The sequence below is a fragment of the Lindgomyces ingoldianus genome (assembly GCF_010093535.1).
Source record: "Lindgomyces ingoldianus strain ATCC 200398 unplaced genomic scaffold BDR25scaffold_31, whole genome shotgun sequence".
NCBI classification, from domain to species: Eukaryota; Fungi; Ascomycota; class Dothideomycetes; order Pleosporales; family Lindgomycetaceae; genus Lindgomyces; species Lindgomyces ingoldianus.
In genome coordinates this window covers 167,000-180,892 of record NW_022985192.1, presented here as the reverse complement: position 1 = coordinate 180,892, position 13,893 = coordinate 167,000, and the positions used below count along the sequence as shown (strand labels likewise).

The window sequence follows — 13,893 nt, the reverse complement described above, 5'->3', positions numbered from 1 at the left end:
GTTGAATGGTGAACAGTTTACGCTCTTAATCACACGTAGGACTCACCTTTGGGCTTAGCCTTAGAGATAAGCCTCAAGTTCGCTGTAACACGCCCGCAGGTTATCATCACCCGTACAATATGGATCGCAAAAGAAAAGCAGCGTATTCTACCTATGTACACTGGCTGCTCGAGATGTGTTCACTATATTGGATCTCTCGTCTTAGAATGCCTCCAATCGCTCATGTAAACGTCCTGCAAGGGTAGCTATCACAGGTCAGCAAACGCTTTCATGCGAATGGAAGGATCAGACAGAGTCTAGGTGCGTGTACATACTCTGCGCTATAGCTCTGCTCCTGGTCCAGCTCGTATCTTTTCTGCCCCGTGACCACGGCCGGGTAGTGTCCGGTTGGTAGGGGTGGCATTCCTCCAGGGCCGAGCACATCCTTTGCCAGCCCAGTATTCTTCTCAAATGCAGCGGTTAGTCCTTTGATACCCTCTTCCCTTGCAGCGACCAATTGCTTTGTGCCCGCCTCTCCAATTAGATCCTGTTTCGGGTTTACGGCACTTCCAACCTCCAACAATGCAACTGCATCTGCCTGCGTTACCGTCGAGAGCTGTGGGTATCGGCGTCGCACATCGCGCTTCCAGTATGGATTCCCGGCCAGATCGGCAGCGGGGACAGTGACCGGGTCGTCATAGCCAGCTGGGTCCTGAGCACCCGGCGGCGGATTACGGAATTGGGGGTTTAGAGGTACACCCGAGGAACGTTTGGGGTCAATGCTGAAGATGCGGTAGATGAGGCCGGATAACCCTTTAGGTTGTACTGTGTATTTCTGCGAGTACGTAGTGAGCATGGTTGGTCGGAAGTCAACATTGCGGTGGGAGGGAGGGGTGATGAGTGAGCCATTTGACATACTTGGAAGGTCTGCACGGCCTTCTTCGACGCCATCTTGAGCACCTAACTGGCGGTTATGCGGAAAACAAGTGCAGATAGGTCAATTGGTGATGGTGGTGGTGCAGCAGGGCGACAGCTCTGTGAACGAGTTCGTGGTGAGGTTCTCGGGTGAGCTCGAGACAGAGCCAAGGCGGGAAATTCCGCCACTTGCCGAGCCTGCTATCCCTTCAACATCGACCAACACCACTAACTTTCACCTTAACACTTCATTCCATCATTCCTCATCTTACTACCCCTCGCGCTAGATATTGGCCCTTAGAGTGGAGTGGATTCTGAAAGCATTTATATCATAGGCGAAGTCCTGCAAGATGTCGAGTGCCACGCAGCTGGCTTGTTACCTCAAAAAGAACAAAAACCTTGAATTGAGCCTCGTGCCAGGAACGAATGAGAGCTTGAGCATTGAGATGGTGTAGCCCAGTATAAGAGAGAATCCCTAATATGACTAAAATTCTCTCGAAACCCGCATGAATAAGGTCACGACCCTAGACTACCTTTCCATGTTCTATTCTCTTTCTAACTGAACAAACCCTTCGAACTAGGCATAGTGTAACAAGTGGGACTGTTCCACTTGTTAAACGAAATTCTGGGATCATTTGCATTGTAAAACCCCAGGATGCTGACCGCGGGCAAGGGACTTCCTCTCCTGCCCGTCGGAGATCTTCAACTCGGCCCATTCCGTCTACCATTGTGCCATTCCTACATGAGCTTCATAGATAATGATTTGCTCAGCACGCACAAGGTATTCGCCGGATGGAACCGACTTCGAGATTGTGAACTAGATACGGTCCTTTTGCCACGTTCCTTAATTGGAACTCAGTGCCAGGTGGATAATGGTTCGAATGAAACGAGACCACAGAATACATAGGCCAAATCCTACGCTTCTTTTTTATCGCTGGATTAGTTGGTGGTTATCCGCGACCAGCACGTGGTGTTGTTATTGGCTTCCAATCCATCACTCTTGGCTTTCATCTATCCGGATCTTCGAACATTCATTTCCCCTGGTTACTTGGAAAGCACTAAAACACGGATACTCTTTTTATATTTGGCCAAACCGCTGAAGTATTTCCACATTCGCGGGCATCTTAGATGCATCTATAGAATACCAGTTCGTTCTGGTATCGCATTCCCAGCTAGTTTTCAAAAAATCCAGGAATCAAATTCCTAGCCTTCAATGTTGTAACTTATTGTGGCACGGCTAGCCTCCCTCTGGTTCAGGCATTTACTTTGTCCAAACCATTCGCTTTTCACTGTTTGCTGCTAGAGACATTACTACCGACATTGCATAGTCGAGGGATGAATGCAGGTGAGACTATTGAACATTCTCAAATTTTGGAAGAATGATGCCAAAGAAGCGGCCCGTAGGTAATTTAGACGCAAAAATAGCCGGTCAGCAACCAAAGGTCGAAAGGAAAGTTGACCGCATGCTGGATCTCCACAAGCAGCCAACCAAACTTGTATTCGGAGTTCGGAGCCTGCTGCCTAACAAGTTGAGGTAATAAGATGGAAGTGAGTTTGGCCTACCCCGATAGTCAGCTTGCCATCCGTACGCTAAATTGCAATGATACTTCTAGACTTTGGCAAGGTCTCCATGATGAGTTCTCTCGCCTTCGTTACATAGTTCCCAACCAGCTCGGTTAAGCTTTATCCCTGCTTCCTATAACTCCCGTCGCTCCCATCGCTCCCCCTGTCATGATTCTGAGCATCTGTGATCATAGCGGCTTCATATTTTCTACTAAAGGACCATTTATGATCACATAGACTTCTTAGAGAACAAACACCATTAATATATACCATGGATGCTTTCCAACAAAGCCCAGCCCCCTTCTAGCCTCCACCATGCTTTTAAAGTCAATATCTTTTATGGCAGATATCTCTCCTGGATACGGAATTGGGTTAGTGGCACCGCGGAAAAAATTCATGAGCCGCAATTCGCTTTATTCAATCTAGAATCTACCCTGAACGACTCCCACCTTTCTGAAAGGGATTCAAATATCTCTCCAGTTCATTCGACTACAAACAAGTGCTCTCCGAGAACACAGGAGATCAAGTGGAAGTTGACATATTCTTGACGGTAGAAGAGGCGCTCTACTAGAATGTAAGATATCAGGAAGGCCATGTGCAAGGAGACATTAGTGATACCATTTTGATAGCCGCTGTGTCGGTATCGAGCAACTATAGACGGGCCGAAACCTCTGAAAACTCGGAGATTCTATCCCGCTACGGCTACAGCTATAGTACTTTGCAACAGTTCTCTACCACACATACATCATACGAGCCTACTAGCCATCTCTACCATACTTCAATATGCTCTGAACCTCGTTGGTCCAAAACGGCTAGACCTTTTCGCTTCAGCCTTACGCCACACTCGCAGCACAGCCCCACACCTGGTCACCTTATTAACTTCATCTTACCCATCTCAAGTCATCGTCCGAGTCAATCCCCACGTTCAATAATATTATTCCTAAATAACCCTCAAAATGAAACCCCACCTCCCATCTCATAGCTATTTCATCCCCATAGCGCTCCTCCTCTTGGCCCACAAAGCCCACACACTATGCTACTGGCCCAACGGCATCCCAGCAGAACACTACTTCCCCTGCAGTCCAACCTCCAATATGTGCTGTGGTGAAGGTGAGACATGTTATAAAGATACCTTATGCCTGCATTCGCACCGCTCTCAGATCGAGCCCGAACACCTAATCCAAAGTTATTGGCGCGGCGCCTGTAGAGGGCCTGATTGGAAGGAGGAGGGATGTAATGAGGTTTGTGTGGTGAGTCCAACAGGGTGGAAATTCGAAGCATTTTTGAATTGGTTGCGAATGTAGAGCAGAGTAGCTAATATGCTTCTAGCATAGCTGGAATAGTGGATCGGGTCCAAGTCCATTGACACCCTGTGGCGACGACACATTCTGTTGCTTCCTGGAATTTCAAGATGAAAGCTGTAGCTGCCGAACGGGTGTCGGTGTTTTCGACATTACAGCTGCTAAACCTAACCTAGAGTTGCGTGCGACCCGGATCGAGAGCCGAAGAGCTGGTATCGCCTTGGGGACGATAGCAGCAATCTGTCTACTAGGCTTCCTCGCGTTTTGGAAATATGGTCGCTTTTGGCCTCGACCCAATGGACGACGCTGGTATGGGCAGGGCATTTTGGATTCTACACCCGAAGATGAGTATGAGGATGACGACGGTGATGACGAACCAAGCGTGGTGGTCTCTTTGGAAAGTCCTGGGAGAATCCGGTTACGTGTCAACCCCCAAGCGGCTGGCAAATCGATGGATCACGATGGTAGAGGGGATGCATAGTAAATCATTGGGCAGATATCACCTGACATATTCCACACCTAAGCAGCCTCTGGGGTCGATCTTGTATCACTCTGTTCTGAGAAGATACCTTCCGTACTGATAGTCAGTCGTTTGCACTTTCGAAAATGTTACAGCGCAACCCGGGCCGTGGGCGTAATACTCACCTGTGCACACTCGTGGCCACGAGACCTTCTACGCCTCCAGGACTTTCACCGCCAAACCTCTCCCAAGCCGCGCAGAATCTTCTCGCCCGCCACCCACCACAAACAAACTCACACCCTCCAGAAACGGCGAAAAACAGTGGGCTCTATCTACCCATCACACAACAACACCACAATCCACTCCCCACCAACCCATCAACTCGCAATCACGACCCATTCGGCCTTAAACCTTAGACTCTACACGAAAGGATACGGGAAGATAAACGCAGAGGTATTATGGCACGTTCCAAATCTCGTGCCCATTACAACGGGCCCTCATCACACTACCCGTATGCGCGTCTACCCGCAAACACACCACCATCCGTAACCCCACCTCATAGGAAGATGAGAGTGAAGAGGTAAGAATTTGCTCTTTCCTCAATGTATTCAATCCCTGCCCAGGTTGCCCAAACCAGGAGACCGGCAGTGCTAATGACGTTTAGGACACTAGTATCATACGATCGTTTACCGGAGGAGACTAGTAAGAGGGGGCGAGAGCGGAAAATGAAAGTTCGGAAGTGGCTTGAGGGGGGAAAGGTCGGAGGTAGTGGTCGCGGTGGTGATAGAAATAGCGAGGGTGAAGTTTCTGGTGGACATGAAATGGTAGTCCTTGGTGGTGGTGATGTCGAAGAAGACGAAGAGAAAACGGAGGTAGTGGAGGAGGAGGAGGAGGAGGAGGAGCAGGAGAAAGGTGGACCTCCGGAAGTCGAGCTTGTCGACGACATGGAAACTGACATAGACACCGACGACCACCCTGTCGAAGATTCCACCGATATCGAAAACCTCGATCCATCTAGCCTATGCAGCTCTTCTTCTCCAGCCCCTGTCCGCAAACGCATGCGTCTCTCCGACAGCATCTACGACTCACCATCGAAACTGCACCAAGCCGGTCGACGAATGCCATTCACCAGCCATTGCTACCAACACAACAAAGCTTGTCTCTCCCAGCCCTTATCCCTCACCCCACCCGGACCCCATAAACCCTTCCCACCACTCTCATCAACACCCCTACATCGTGCCCTTGCCACACTAAAATACGACACCAACCCCCCAGACCGTCCATCCTGGGTCACTGGAATCCATAAACCACTACCACATCCATCTCTCACCATCAATCAATATAATCAGATCCTAACGACGATGTATTTCAAGGAGATTGAGAGGTTGGAGCCGATACGGAAGCAACTGTTGAAGCGGAATAACCCTGGTCATAGATACAACTACGGTCACAGTGACGAAGATGGAGAGGGAGATGAAGATGAAGCCGGCAGAGAGGCAGGCGAATGGCACTACAATAGTTTCGGCTCAACTCAAGAAGTTGAGAAGCTCTGGACGAAGGGGACGGTACTTGCACGCGGGGTGTGGAAATTTGTGGACGCTGAGGGAGAGGTACGGGATGTGGTTTTGGATGAATGGCCGAGGGATGTTTATGGGGAAAAGTTGGGTTGGGGTGTTTTGAGGGGCGTAAGGAGGGAGGTGGGTAGTAAGAATAGGGACAGTGGGAGTGGGAGTGGGAGTGATGGAAACGAGATCGAAGAGGATGGGAAGGATGAGGAAGATGCGGAGGGGATGAAACAGAAGACGAGGGGTAAGATTTGGGCTTGGGATGTTGATGGAGGTGGTGACGAGACTGAATGTAAGGAGGGGGAGAGGACGGGTGAGGACGAGGGAGACGAGGCGGATGATGAGGATGATGATGCTGAAGGAGAGGGCGAGGATTAGCCGGCTCTGGTTATCTTTACTGATGTACGTGCATAAAGCCAGATGGCTGCCAGCAATTGCTCTTGTATAATACTCTTGGCTTCATGGTTGGTGCAATTGCCTGGTTGAGGTCCGATACGAATAATGGAAACTGAGGTTGGCTCAGGAGATAACCCCTCACCTAATCCAGTCTCACAAAATGTGCCATTCCAATCACGGGCTGGCCCCTCACTGCTTCACCAACCTCCGACTCCAATCTTTGTTATACAATCCAAATTCCACTTCTCCATCCTTCATCCTCAGCCCTCCAACATCACATTCAGCCGCTGTCATCTCCTTCAAACCATGCGGTCCATTTCCTTCCCTCAGTCTTTCATAAACTTTCAACGCATTCCCTCTGCCAATCCTTACTAAATCTCGCGCATTCAACGTATCCTTCACATGCTCATCAAACCACACACATCCATTCGGAATACTCTCAAATGGGTAGTCAATACTGAACATAATAGCCTCCGTACCAATTTCAGTCATCGCGCAGAGCAGAGCGGCAGTGCTAAAATGTCCAGATGTAGTGATGAAGACTTGCGTGCCAAAGTAGTCGCGAATAAGCTTGTCCTTTCGCATACGCATCTGAGGGAAGCGAGCGCGGTTAAGCTTGTGGTCGATGCGGTATAGATCGTAGGGTATGTGCTCACCCATGTGACCAACCACAAGTTTGACCATGGGGAAGCGATCGAGCACGCCGGCAGTTATGATGCCCAGGAGGTGCATGTTAACGCGGTTTGCGTAGCCGAGGGTAGAAAAAGCGAGGTGTTCGCGACCTTTCCACATCTTCTCAGTAATCTCAGGGGTTGCGGAGCGCGGGTGGATGTACACAGGAGCATTCAGCTCCTCGGCAGTCTTCCAGAAGATGTCGTATATTGGGTCGTCGTAGAAGAGCATGGTGTTGCCATCCGTTCCCGCAGACTGGAAATCATTGAGAATAACCCCCACAAACCCCACCAATTCATTCCAGCACCTCTTCAGCTCCTCGCCCGCCTGCGCGGGATCATGCATACTCAGCGACACCAAACCTGCAAACCTCGTCGGATTCTTCATGACGGCCTCACTCATCTTATCGTTCGCTACCTGAGCCAATTTTTCTGCCCCAGCTTTATTAGCAAGCCCTTGCGGCCCCGGAGAGACGAGAGACAGGACCATGAATTCCACTCCATTCTCGTCCATTTGTTGTAGACGCGTCTCGTGGATATCGAGGAGGTTCGCGCCGAGGTCGCCGCCGATGACGCCTTTCGGAGCGAGAGAACCGGGCTGGAAACCTCCCAACGAGGCGGCATCGGGAATGTTCCAGGCTTCTTCGAGAGCGATCTTGTTCAACATCTTGTCAACTTAAACAATATCCAGAGCGTAAGCAGGTTTAGCAGACTCTTCAATGAAGGACAGCAAGTGCGATTATGCCCCGGATGGCATCGGTCGATCCCGGATAGTGGAGTTGTGTGGAGGTCCTGAAATTCCGACGATTTGTGTGTCCATGATCATTGCTCCCATGATCCCGCGCTTTGGATCGAGGGGCAATTGGAGGAGGCTTCGGGAGCAGTGCGTGTTGCAGGGGTAACATGTGGTCATGTTCGGCACTTGAGACGGCGGAGAAGGGAAAATCTAGTCTGAATTTTTGAGCTATAACTAAGCCCAATTTTGAAAGCACAAGCGGGGAGGAACTTCAAACGTCTGGGTGTACGACACAAAGGTAGACTACATGCTGCAGCATATTGTATTTTTGGTGTCTAGTATGTCGAATAATTAATCCTGATTCGAATGCTGTTGAATAGGCCCTTTCAGCTAGCTGCTTATGGTATGAGCGCTTAAGTAGCAAGAGTAAGAGTGGTGTACGGTGTGCACAGCGTACGGGGTAGGTAAGGTGAGGGCAACATGTTTCTGGTTCTATTGCTCTTGTCTTTCCTCCGTACGGAGGAAAAGGGGGATATCTAGATGTTCGCGCACGGAGGTTCGCGCACGAGCATCATGTGACATAGATACGTGATCCTGCTCGTGCGCGATCGCTCGTATCCAGGCCGTGACGCTGCTGCTGCGTACGGACAAATGCACTATTTTCATAGCGTGCAGTCGAAGTTCAGTGGTCAAAAACTGCGACAGAGCCTCAACATTGGAGCAATGAATCACAGCTTTTCTTCACCAATTCAGCTCGGCTTTCAGCAAAACCAGTGCAGTAGGAAGTTGCATTAGCTGTTAATAAAGAAATATACTGATAGCTAGCTTGTGCTTGCCTGCCGGTGTTCACCCTTTGTAAGGCCAACCATGGCCTCGCTTCCGGCTTTCGCGCTACGCCCGGAACAGGAATCAACCCAACCTCTACCATCACATGCCCTCCTTTCGCCATCGTCTTTTACCACCTTCTCACTCTTTTCCTTTCTCTCTACTCTCGACACTCCATACGCCCTCCCTCTTCCGCGCCAGCTGCTTCTATTAGGCCACAACAATCCCTGATGTGAGTCACTTGTCGCAGCTCGGCCGCCTTCGATCACCACACCGCCAAACCTGATCCCTGCATCTCATTCAATTACTCTATATTCCTATCGTTTCATCCCTGTACAGACTATGTGGTCTCATACTAGCGATTACCACTGGCGGAGCTAACCACTCTCCAAGTATTTGGTAACTCATATGCCTCCCTTCTCTCGGTCCTAACAGGTTTGTCCTCTTGTGCAAGAAAACGGATATCTGCTGTATACGTGGGCACGAAATACGTTATTGAAAAAAATCCCATTCAGCAGCTTCCAAAACTGGGCTTATCCATAGGTCAGAACTTTGAGGTCGACGACCTCTAGGGAACTTGAAGCAAGCACCTAATATATGCACCACTCACCTATTATCAAGAGAAATTTGAAAGAATAGAGAGTTTCCTTTATAATATATGCTCTAATCAATATATGGTACTTAAGTGGCCCGGTTTAAATGGATGTATGCCATATTTGATCTATTTAGAGCGACCCTTACGACGAGAATCTAGAAAATGCCAAGAAACAATAGAAGGCCATTACCAAGCCGCATCATCCACAACTCTTACCGCTACCGCAATAATCTTCGTCTTTTCATCGATCAAGTTCTACCTGCTAATGGTGTTTCAATAGGCAACATGCAACCAATTCCGAAACTCAGCTGCCAGTAAAGGTGTCGACCTTCTGCAGGATATTCACTAAGCATGACTTCACAACCTACAGACTTCTACCGTCGGTCATCGTAACAGACGGAAATCCATGTAAGCCTTGCAAGGTCAATAACTGAGCCGTGTCTGATAGCTGCCAATTCAACATTATTCAAGTCGACCATTCCCGCATTTGGACGATTATCCATCAAGCATAGTAAGACAAGGCGTAGAAAGAGCTTTAGAATAGCACGTTAGCAACAGAATGGCCACTGCTACGTATGCCGCAGCACGGCATCTACCCCACAGGACGCATTTCCGTCTCATCTTATAGGACATCTTTCTAAAACCCTTGTCACCCTGTAAGTAGTGCTAGTGCATTTCTATCCATATCTATACGTATTGCATCTGCTGTAGCAAATGAGCTGTTATATGCCTCTTAGGTGTGCTTCACTTCTAGAATTTCTCGTGGAAAGTCATCCATTATTCGATATGCTCGCAGAAAATAGAAGACGATATGGACGGTAGGGAATGGGAAATCAGCCAAACAACCCAACCGACGTTCACTACGCCTCTCTAAAGCTCTAACCCTCCAACAGGCTCACAAGATCAAGCTCATAATCGATTCTTTCGTTGTTACACCTCATACTCTACCCTAGCCTTAAAAGCAAATAATATTCTGTCATCCGGCAGCCTGGCTACTGCTTCAATATCCACTATCGCATTCCCAGGATCGTGTCCAAAATGCAACAGAAAGATATCACCAACCATTTCATTAACGCCCTCGACTAGTGGTCCGCCATACGTAAGATCTTCCTCGTTCCTTACGGTAAGTAATTTAAATTCGGAAATCTTGTTCTTAAACCTGTACTCCGGCTCATCTTCGTAGTTTAGCTAATTAACCTAGAACTTAACCGTCGCGTTCCCAGGGCTAAGTAAATCACGGAGCCCCGTATCGCCGCAGAGATAGAAGAAAATACGATGGTTTCTATAACTTGGTTAGCGTCTGCTGCGTCTAGTCACACACGATGTCGAAGTCGTACTTACAGAATCGGTGGATACGGAGATACAGTGAATTCGGTGATCTCGAAGAGCTGATCGGCTGCTTTTTCACGAGAGAAATATGCTGGGTTATCGCCGGGTACCTTTTCGCGTTCGTAATGCGGGTCAAGGTTGACGAGTGCTGCCTGGTGAGATGCAGGAACGATATGAGAACAGGCTAGTGGTGCAAGAAGCAACAGCAGCTGGGACAGGTTCATGGTTTTAACGAAAGACAATGCGATGTGTAGCCTTATGCACATGCTCTGGGCGCGGTCACTTATTTGAGTTCGGCACAGTACCTGCCCCTTGTATAACCCGCCTATGAGACTTCGAAGCAAGTAAGCTCGGCGGTACGATACAAGCTAACTAATAACCAATGGTCTATATCATTTGCTAATCAAGATACATTTCCTATTCATTATCTCTCTCTTTTACACAGCGCATGAGGGCAAGACCTTTCTTAACTATCATTAAAATACGAGGCATGTTTAAACACGCATTAGAAGGAAGAATTATTGAGGACGACTGAAGCAAATCTACTAACAAGAATTATAACTTACAGCTTACATCTTGACGCATAACGGGGCCGATTTTATGTATCGCCTAATAAAACAGTACCATAAACATTGTAAGTATATCTTTACGCATGTTATTGTTAAGGTTGACCTAGCAGGAGTTACAACTAATAGATCATTCTTTCCTAAATTTTCTTGATGCTTTCTCTTAAGATTTTTGCTAAGATTGCCTAAGGTATGAGATAAGTGCGTGCGTGGTTCCATCGGCATATTCTTGCTGCCTAGGCAAACAAACATACCTCCGTACTTAGCTGCTTCCAGCGCTTCTTTATGAAGATTGTGGGTGCAACACTTATCCTCCTTTCTTATACTTAGATGGCTGGCTCTCCCGACTATTCGCCATCGATGCTCGTTCAAGCCCGTTTAAGATGTCATTACTAAACGTCCAGATCATATACATCGATGTCGAAATATACAGCAAACTAATCCAAAATTAGCTCTGTATCGTACCAATTCCCCACCTCGAAATACGCACTTCATGCCTCCCCAAGTCACAAGAAAAGGCCTCCAATCGTTATGGCCTGTGTACTTGAACCCCGAGAAGCACTCCCTCATGACTACAAGGTTATTAGCTTCATCTATTAGCTGCTTAAATGCAGTCTCGCATTACATACAGTACATAGCCGTCTTGGTCGCCGTAACGCAACCTGCAACCTCACCCACTAACACCGCCCAAGCTCCGGTCCTCCCGCCAATCCGCCACTTCGACGCCGAAATTTGGCTTCCAGATCGCAAGATGATCCAGATATACACCATGTAGAGCGTAGCTTCTGTCACGTTAATCGCACTTTGAGCAAGAACAAAGCCGCTCTTATTACGCCAGCCTTCTTCACCGTATATGTGGTCGACAGATGCCCATATTGCAAAGACGTGGGAGAAGTAGGAGTCGTGCCATTTTTGGCCTGGGAGGCTGTGGGGTCGAAGGAGGAGGTATAAGGTGTCCCAGATGGTGAAAGGGAAGGCCCAGAGACACCAGATTAGGATAGGAAGGCGTGTAGTGTGAGCCCAGGCCATTTAAGCGATAATATTTGGGGAGAGGGGAATGGGACTAAGGGTTGTAGATATGGAAAGCGGAAGTGGTCGGAAGAAGGTGTAGGTAGATGAGGCTTTGTTTAAGTTGCTGAGCCGCATGGTCGACGTGCGGTGGTCTGGTGTCGTTTCGGAAAGGATCCCGATTGGCTCATCGAACGCAGCCATTCACGTCGAGTATGCAATATAGGTTCCAGTCCCACAGTGCCTTTCGAAGACCAAACCTCGCTCTCACCCTCCTTAGCGTAAGTTTAGTTGCTAATGTCCATGAAAGCACAAATTTTAGCGACCTTGTCCGCTTCTTTCGCAGCACTCTTTCTCTAGAACTGCACCACACGGAATTTATCTGTAATACTCCTAGGAAAGGTCGATCACACCCAAATCCGAGTTCTGAGTACCCCGACCTAATGCTTACCTTTGGAAAATTCGATTTTAGGAAGTTTAATACTGCCCACTTCGCATTAACTATGAGTATCTATATACCCAGCCCTACAATTCGTCCCTAATGCCAGATCAGTTATGATGTTATTGGCACGCTACCCAGGTAGCTCGTTTCGGCTTTAAATCACGTGGAAGATTGCTACGCCTTGTAGATATTCGCCATGCTTTTATATATACATAGCGAATATACTGAAACACTGATTTGATATCGAAATATATAAATGTTTGAAGTTGATTGAAGCAAGAAGCTACACAGTTCAACCCTTCCCTGTCAATATGGGCGTGAGCTTACTGCAATTAGGAGATAATCATCTCCTCCCGCAAGAATACCTCCACTATCCACACGCTCTTCCTTTTTATTTTTAGCCTTCTAGCTTGTTTTTTGAGGCCCTATTTCCAGGTTCAGGCCTTTCCCAAGCCCGTCCACACATCAATATCGAAAGCTAAGGCGGTTGAGGTCGACGAAGTGGCTTGCCGATACGAAAGCCTGTAAAGCAGCCACGAGGCTGTGTTCAATATTTTGGTAAGGCGGCCAGTTATTACCCCGAGACATGTATCACGTGTTGTGTTCTGCAGACCCACGCAACTGCAAACAAAATCGAGAAGACACGAAATGATACTCTTCAAATGAAACTAAATAGAAAGTGATGGCATTGAGTAATAAGTATCCGATGAATACTAGGCTATGCAGCAGATAACCAAACACCGACGGTCGAGAAATGCAGAATTATCCCTCGCAGGGGCATGCAGAATAGAAATTAAATCCATAGCGTACGCCATTCGCCATGCCAGGCGAATCCCAGCGCTACAATTCATCCCAGCTTCACAAACTTACAAGATACCAGCAAGACCAGCAGCACCTGCAAGCACTGCCATACCACCACCAACAACCTTTGCGGCAGCACCAGTGAACTGCGGCGGTGACACGGTGGAGTATGTAGCATTACCGGTTGGGTAGACCTTGGTGCTCGGGGCAGCAGTCGGGTAGCTGACGTGGATAGGAGTCGTTGAAGCAGGAATGACGGTGGATCCGCCAGTGGGCACAGGAACACTGCCAGTTTCCTTGATGAGAGAGACGGTGAGCGAGTAGGCAGCTGCACATTCACTGAGCTCCATGCCGTCGGGGCAGCAGTACGTTGTTCCAGCGCCGTCGTGGGAGCAGAAATAGCCGGCAGAGCAGGAGTCTGGTGAATGCATTAACATCGAGGTTTCCTTCAAAGGGCAAGTATTGACTTACTTCCAGTGCCGTCGGGGCAGCAATGTTCACCGATAGTGGGATCATAGCAGTAGATGCCAGCGTCAGATGGGCACTGGACATATGTAGCGCCACAGGCTTCGGCACAGGTATCACCGCGACCGCAGAAGTGAGTGGTCGGGTAGTAGCCACCTTGTCGTTTCTGCATAGCACCAAAGTGGGCTGGAGAGAAGAAGTCGTTGGCGAGAACGGAGGCGCTGAGGGCAGCAACGGCGAAGAGTTTGGTGAACATATTGGTATTATATTAGGGTG

At 48.5% G+C, this 13,893-nt stretch overlaps 9 protein-coding genes across 9 annotated transcripts; 5 read left to right on the top strand and 4 right to left on the bottom strand.

Annotated features, from left to right (window-relative positions):
- Positions 1–140: 140 nt before the first annotated feature.
- BDR25DRAFT_292604 (21 kDa subunit of NADH dehydrogenase) lies at positions 141–1,017 on the bottom strand. The gene is made up of 3 exons (XM_033688668.1): positions 898–1,017; positions 315–814; positions 141–245 (listed from the first exon to the last, which is right to left on the bottom strand). The coding sequence occupies exons 1-3, from the start codon at positions 928–930 to the stop codon at positions 221–223; spliced, it is 558 nt and encodes a 185-aa protein (XP_033543754.1). The 5' UTR covers positions 931–1,017; the 3' UTR covers positions 141–220.
- A 535-nt stretch (positions 1,018–1,552) lies between these two features.
- Positions 1,553–2,686, top strand: BDR25DRAFT_395464 (uncharacterized protein; the record flags this gene model as incomplete). The annotated part of the gene is made up of 8 exons (XM_033698377.1): positions 1,553–1,769; positions 1,802–1,937; positions 1,997–2,112; positions 2,152–2,185; positions 2,245–2,294; positions 2,320–2,399; positions 2,437–2,569; positions 2,637–2,686. The coding sequence occupies exons 1-8, from the start codon at positions 1,637–1,639 to the stop codon at positions 2,684–2,686; spliced, it is 732 nt and encodes a 243-aa protein (XP_033543753.1). The 5' UTR covers positions 1,553–1,636.
- Positions 2,687–3,380: 694 nt separating this feature from the next.
- Positions 3,381–4,449, top strand: BDR25DRAFT_305772 (uncharacterized protein). The gene is made up of 2 exons (XM_033690480.1): positions 3,381–3,707; positions 3,787–4,449. The coding sequence occupies exons 1-2, from the start codon at positions 3,414–3,416 to the stop codon at positions 4,237–4,239; spliced, it is 747 nt and encodes a 248-aa protein (XP_033543752.1). The 5' UTR covers positions 3,381–3,413; the 3' UTR covers positions 4,240–4,449.
- A 9-nt stretch (positions 4,450–4,458) lies between these two features.
- On the top strand, positions 4,459–6,265 carry BDR25DRAFT_71482 (uncharacterized protein). Its single transcript, XM_033698945.1, has 2 exons — positions 4,459–4,798; positions 4,883–6,265. The coding sequence occupies exons 1-2, from the start codon at positions 4,677–4,679 to the stop codon at positions 6,159–6,161; spliced, it is 1,401 nt and encodes a 466-aa protein (XP_033543751.1). The 5' UTR covers positions 4,459–4,676; the 3' UTR covers positions 6,162–6,265.
- Positions 6,266–7,762, bottom strand: BDR25DRAFT_71479 (uncharacterized protein). The gene has a single exon (XM_033698944.1). The coding sequence runs from the start codon at positions 7,515–7,517 to the stop codon at positions 6,369–6,371; it is 1,149 nt and encodes a 382-aa protein (XP_033543750.1). The 5' UTR covers positions 7,518–7,762; the 3' UTR covers positions 6,266–6,368.
- Positions 7,356–8,983, top strand: BDR25DRAFT_395461 (uncharacterized protein; the record flags this gene model as incomplete). Its single annotated transcript, XM_033698376.1, has 9 exons — positions 7,356–7,733; positions 7,778–7,799; positions 7,846–7,928; positions 7,967–7,989; positions 8,039–8,161; positions 8,209–8,364; positions 8,412–8,536; positions 8,649–8,744; positions 8,771–8,983. The coding sequence occupies exons 1-9, from the start codon at positions 7,570–7,572 to the stop codon at positions 8,981–8,983; spliced, it is 1,005 nt and encodes a 334-aa protein (XP_033543749.1). The 5' UTR covers positions 7,356–7,569.
- Positions 8,984–9,118: 135 nt separating this feature from the next.
- Positions 9,119–9,921, top strand: BDR25DRAFT_358967 (uncharacterized protein; the record flags this gene model as incomplete). Its single annotated transcript, XM_033696021.1, has 6 exons — positions 9,119–9,258; positions 9,287–9,414; positions 9,442–9,517; positions 9,591–9,654; positions 9,761–9,861; positions 9,900–9,921. The coding sequence occupies 6 exons, from the start codon at positions 9,119–9,121 to the stop codon at positions 9,919–9,921; spliced, it is 531 nt and encodes a 176-aa protein (XP_033543748.1).
- Positions 9,922–11,058: 1,137 nt separating this feature from the next.
- BDR25DRAFT_305769 (uncharacterized protein) lies at positions 11,059–12,002 on the bottom strand. The gene is made up of 3 exons (XM_033690479.1): positions 11,531–12,002; positions 11,392–11,473; positions 11,059–11,338 (listed from the first exon to the last, which is right to left on the bottom strand). Exons 1-3 carry the CDS (start codon positions 11,928–11,930, stop codon positions 11,209–11,211), a joined length of 612 nt encoding a protein of 203 aa, XP_033543747.1. The 5' UTR covers positions 11,931–12,002; the 3' UTR covers positions 11,059–11,208.
- A 1,215-nt stretch (positions 12,003–13,217) lies between these two features.
- On the bottom strand, positions 13,218–13,789 carry BDR25DRAFT_236045 (uncharacterized protein; the record flags this gene model as incomplete). The annotated part of the gene is made up of 2 exons (XM_033685539.1): positions 13,218–13,570; positions 13,624–13,789. The coding sequence occupies 2 exons, from the start codon at positions 13,787–13,789 to the stop codon at positions 13,218–13,220; spliced, it is 519 nt and encodes a 172-aa protein (XP_033543746.1).
- Between the last annotated feature and the right edge of the window lie 104 nt (positions 13,790–13,893).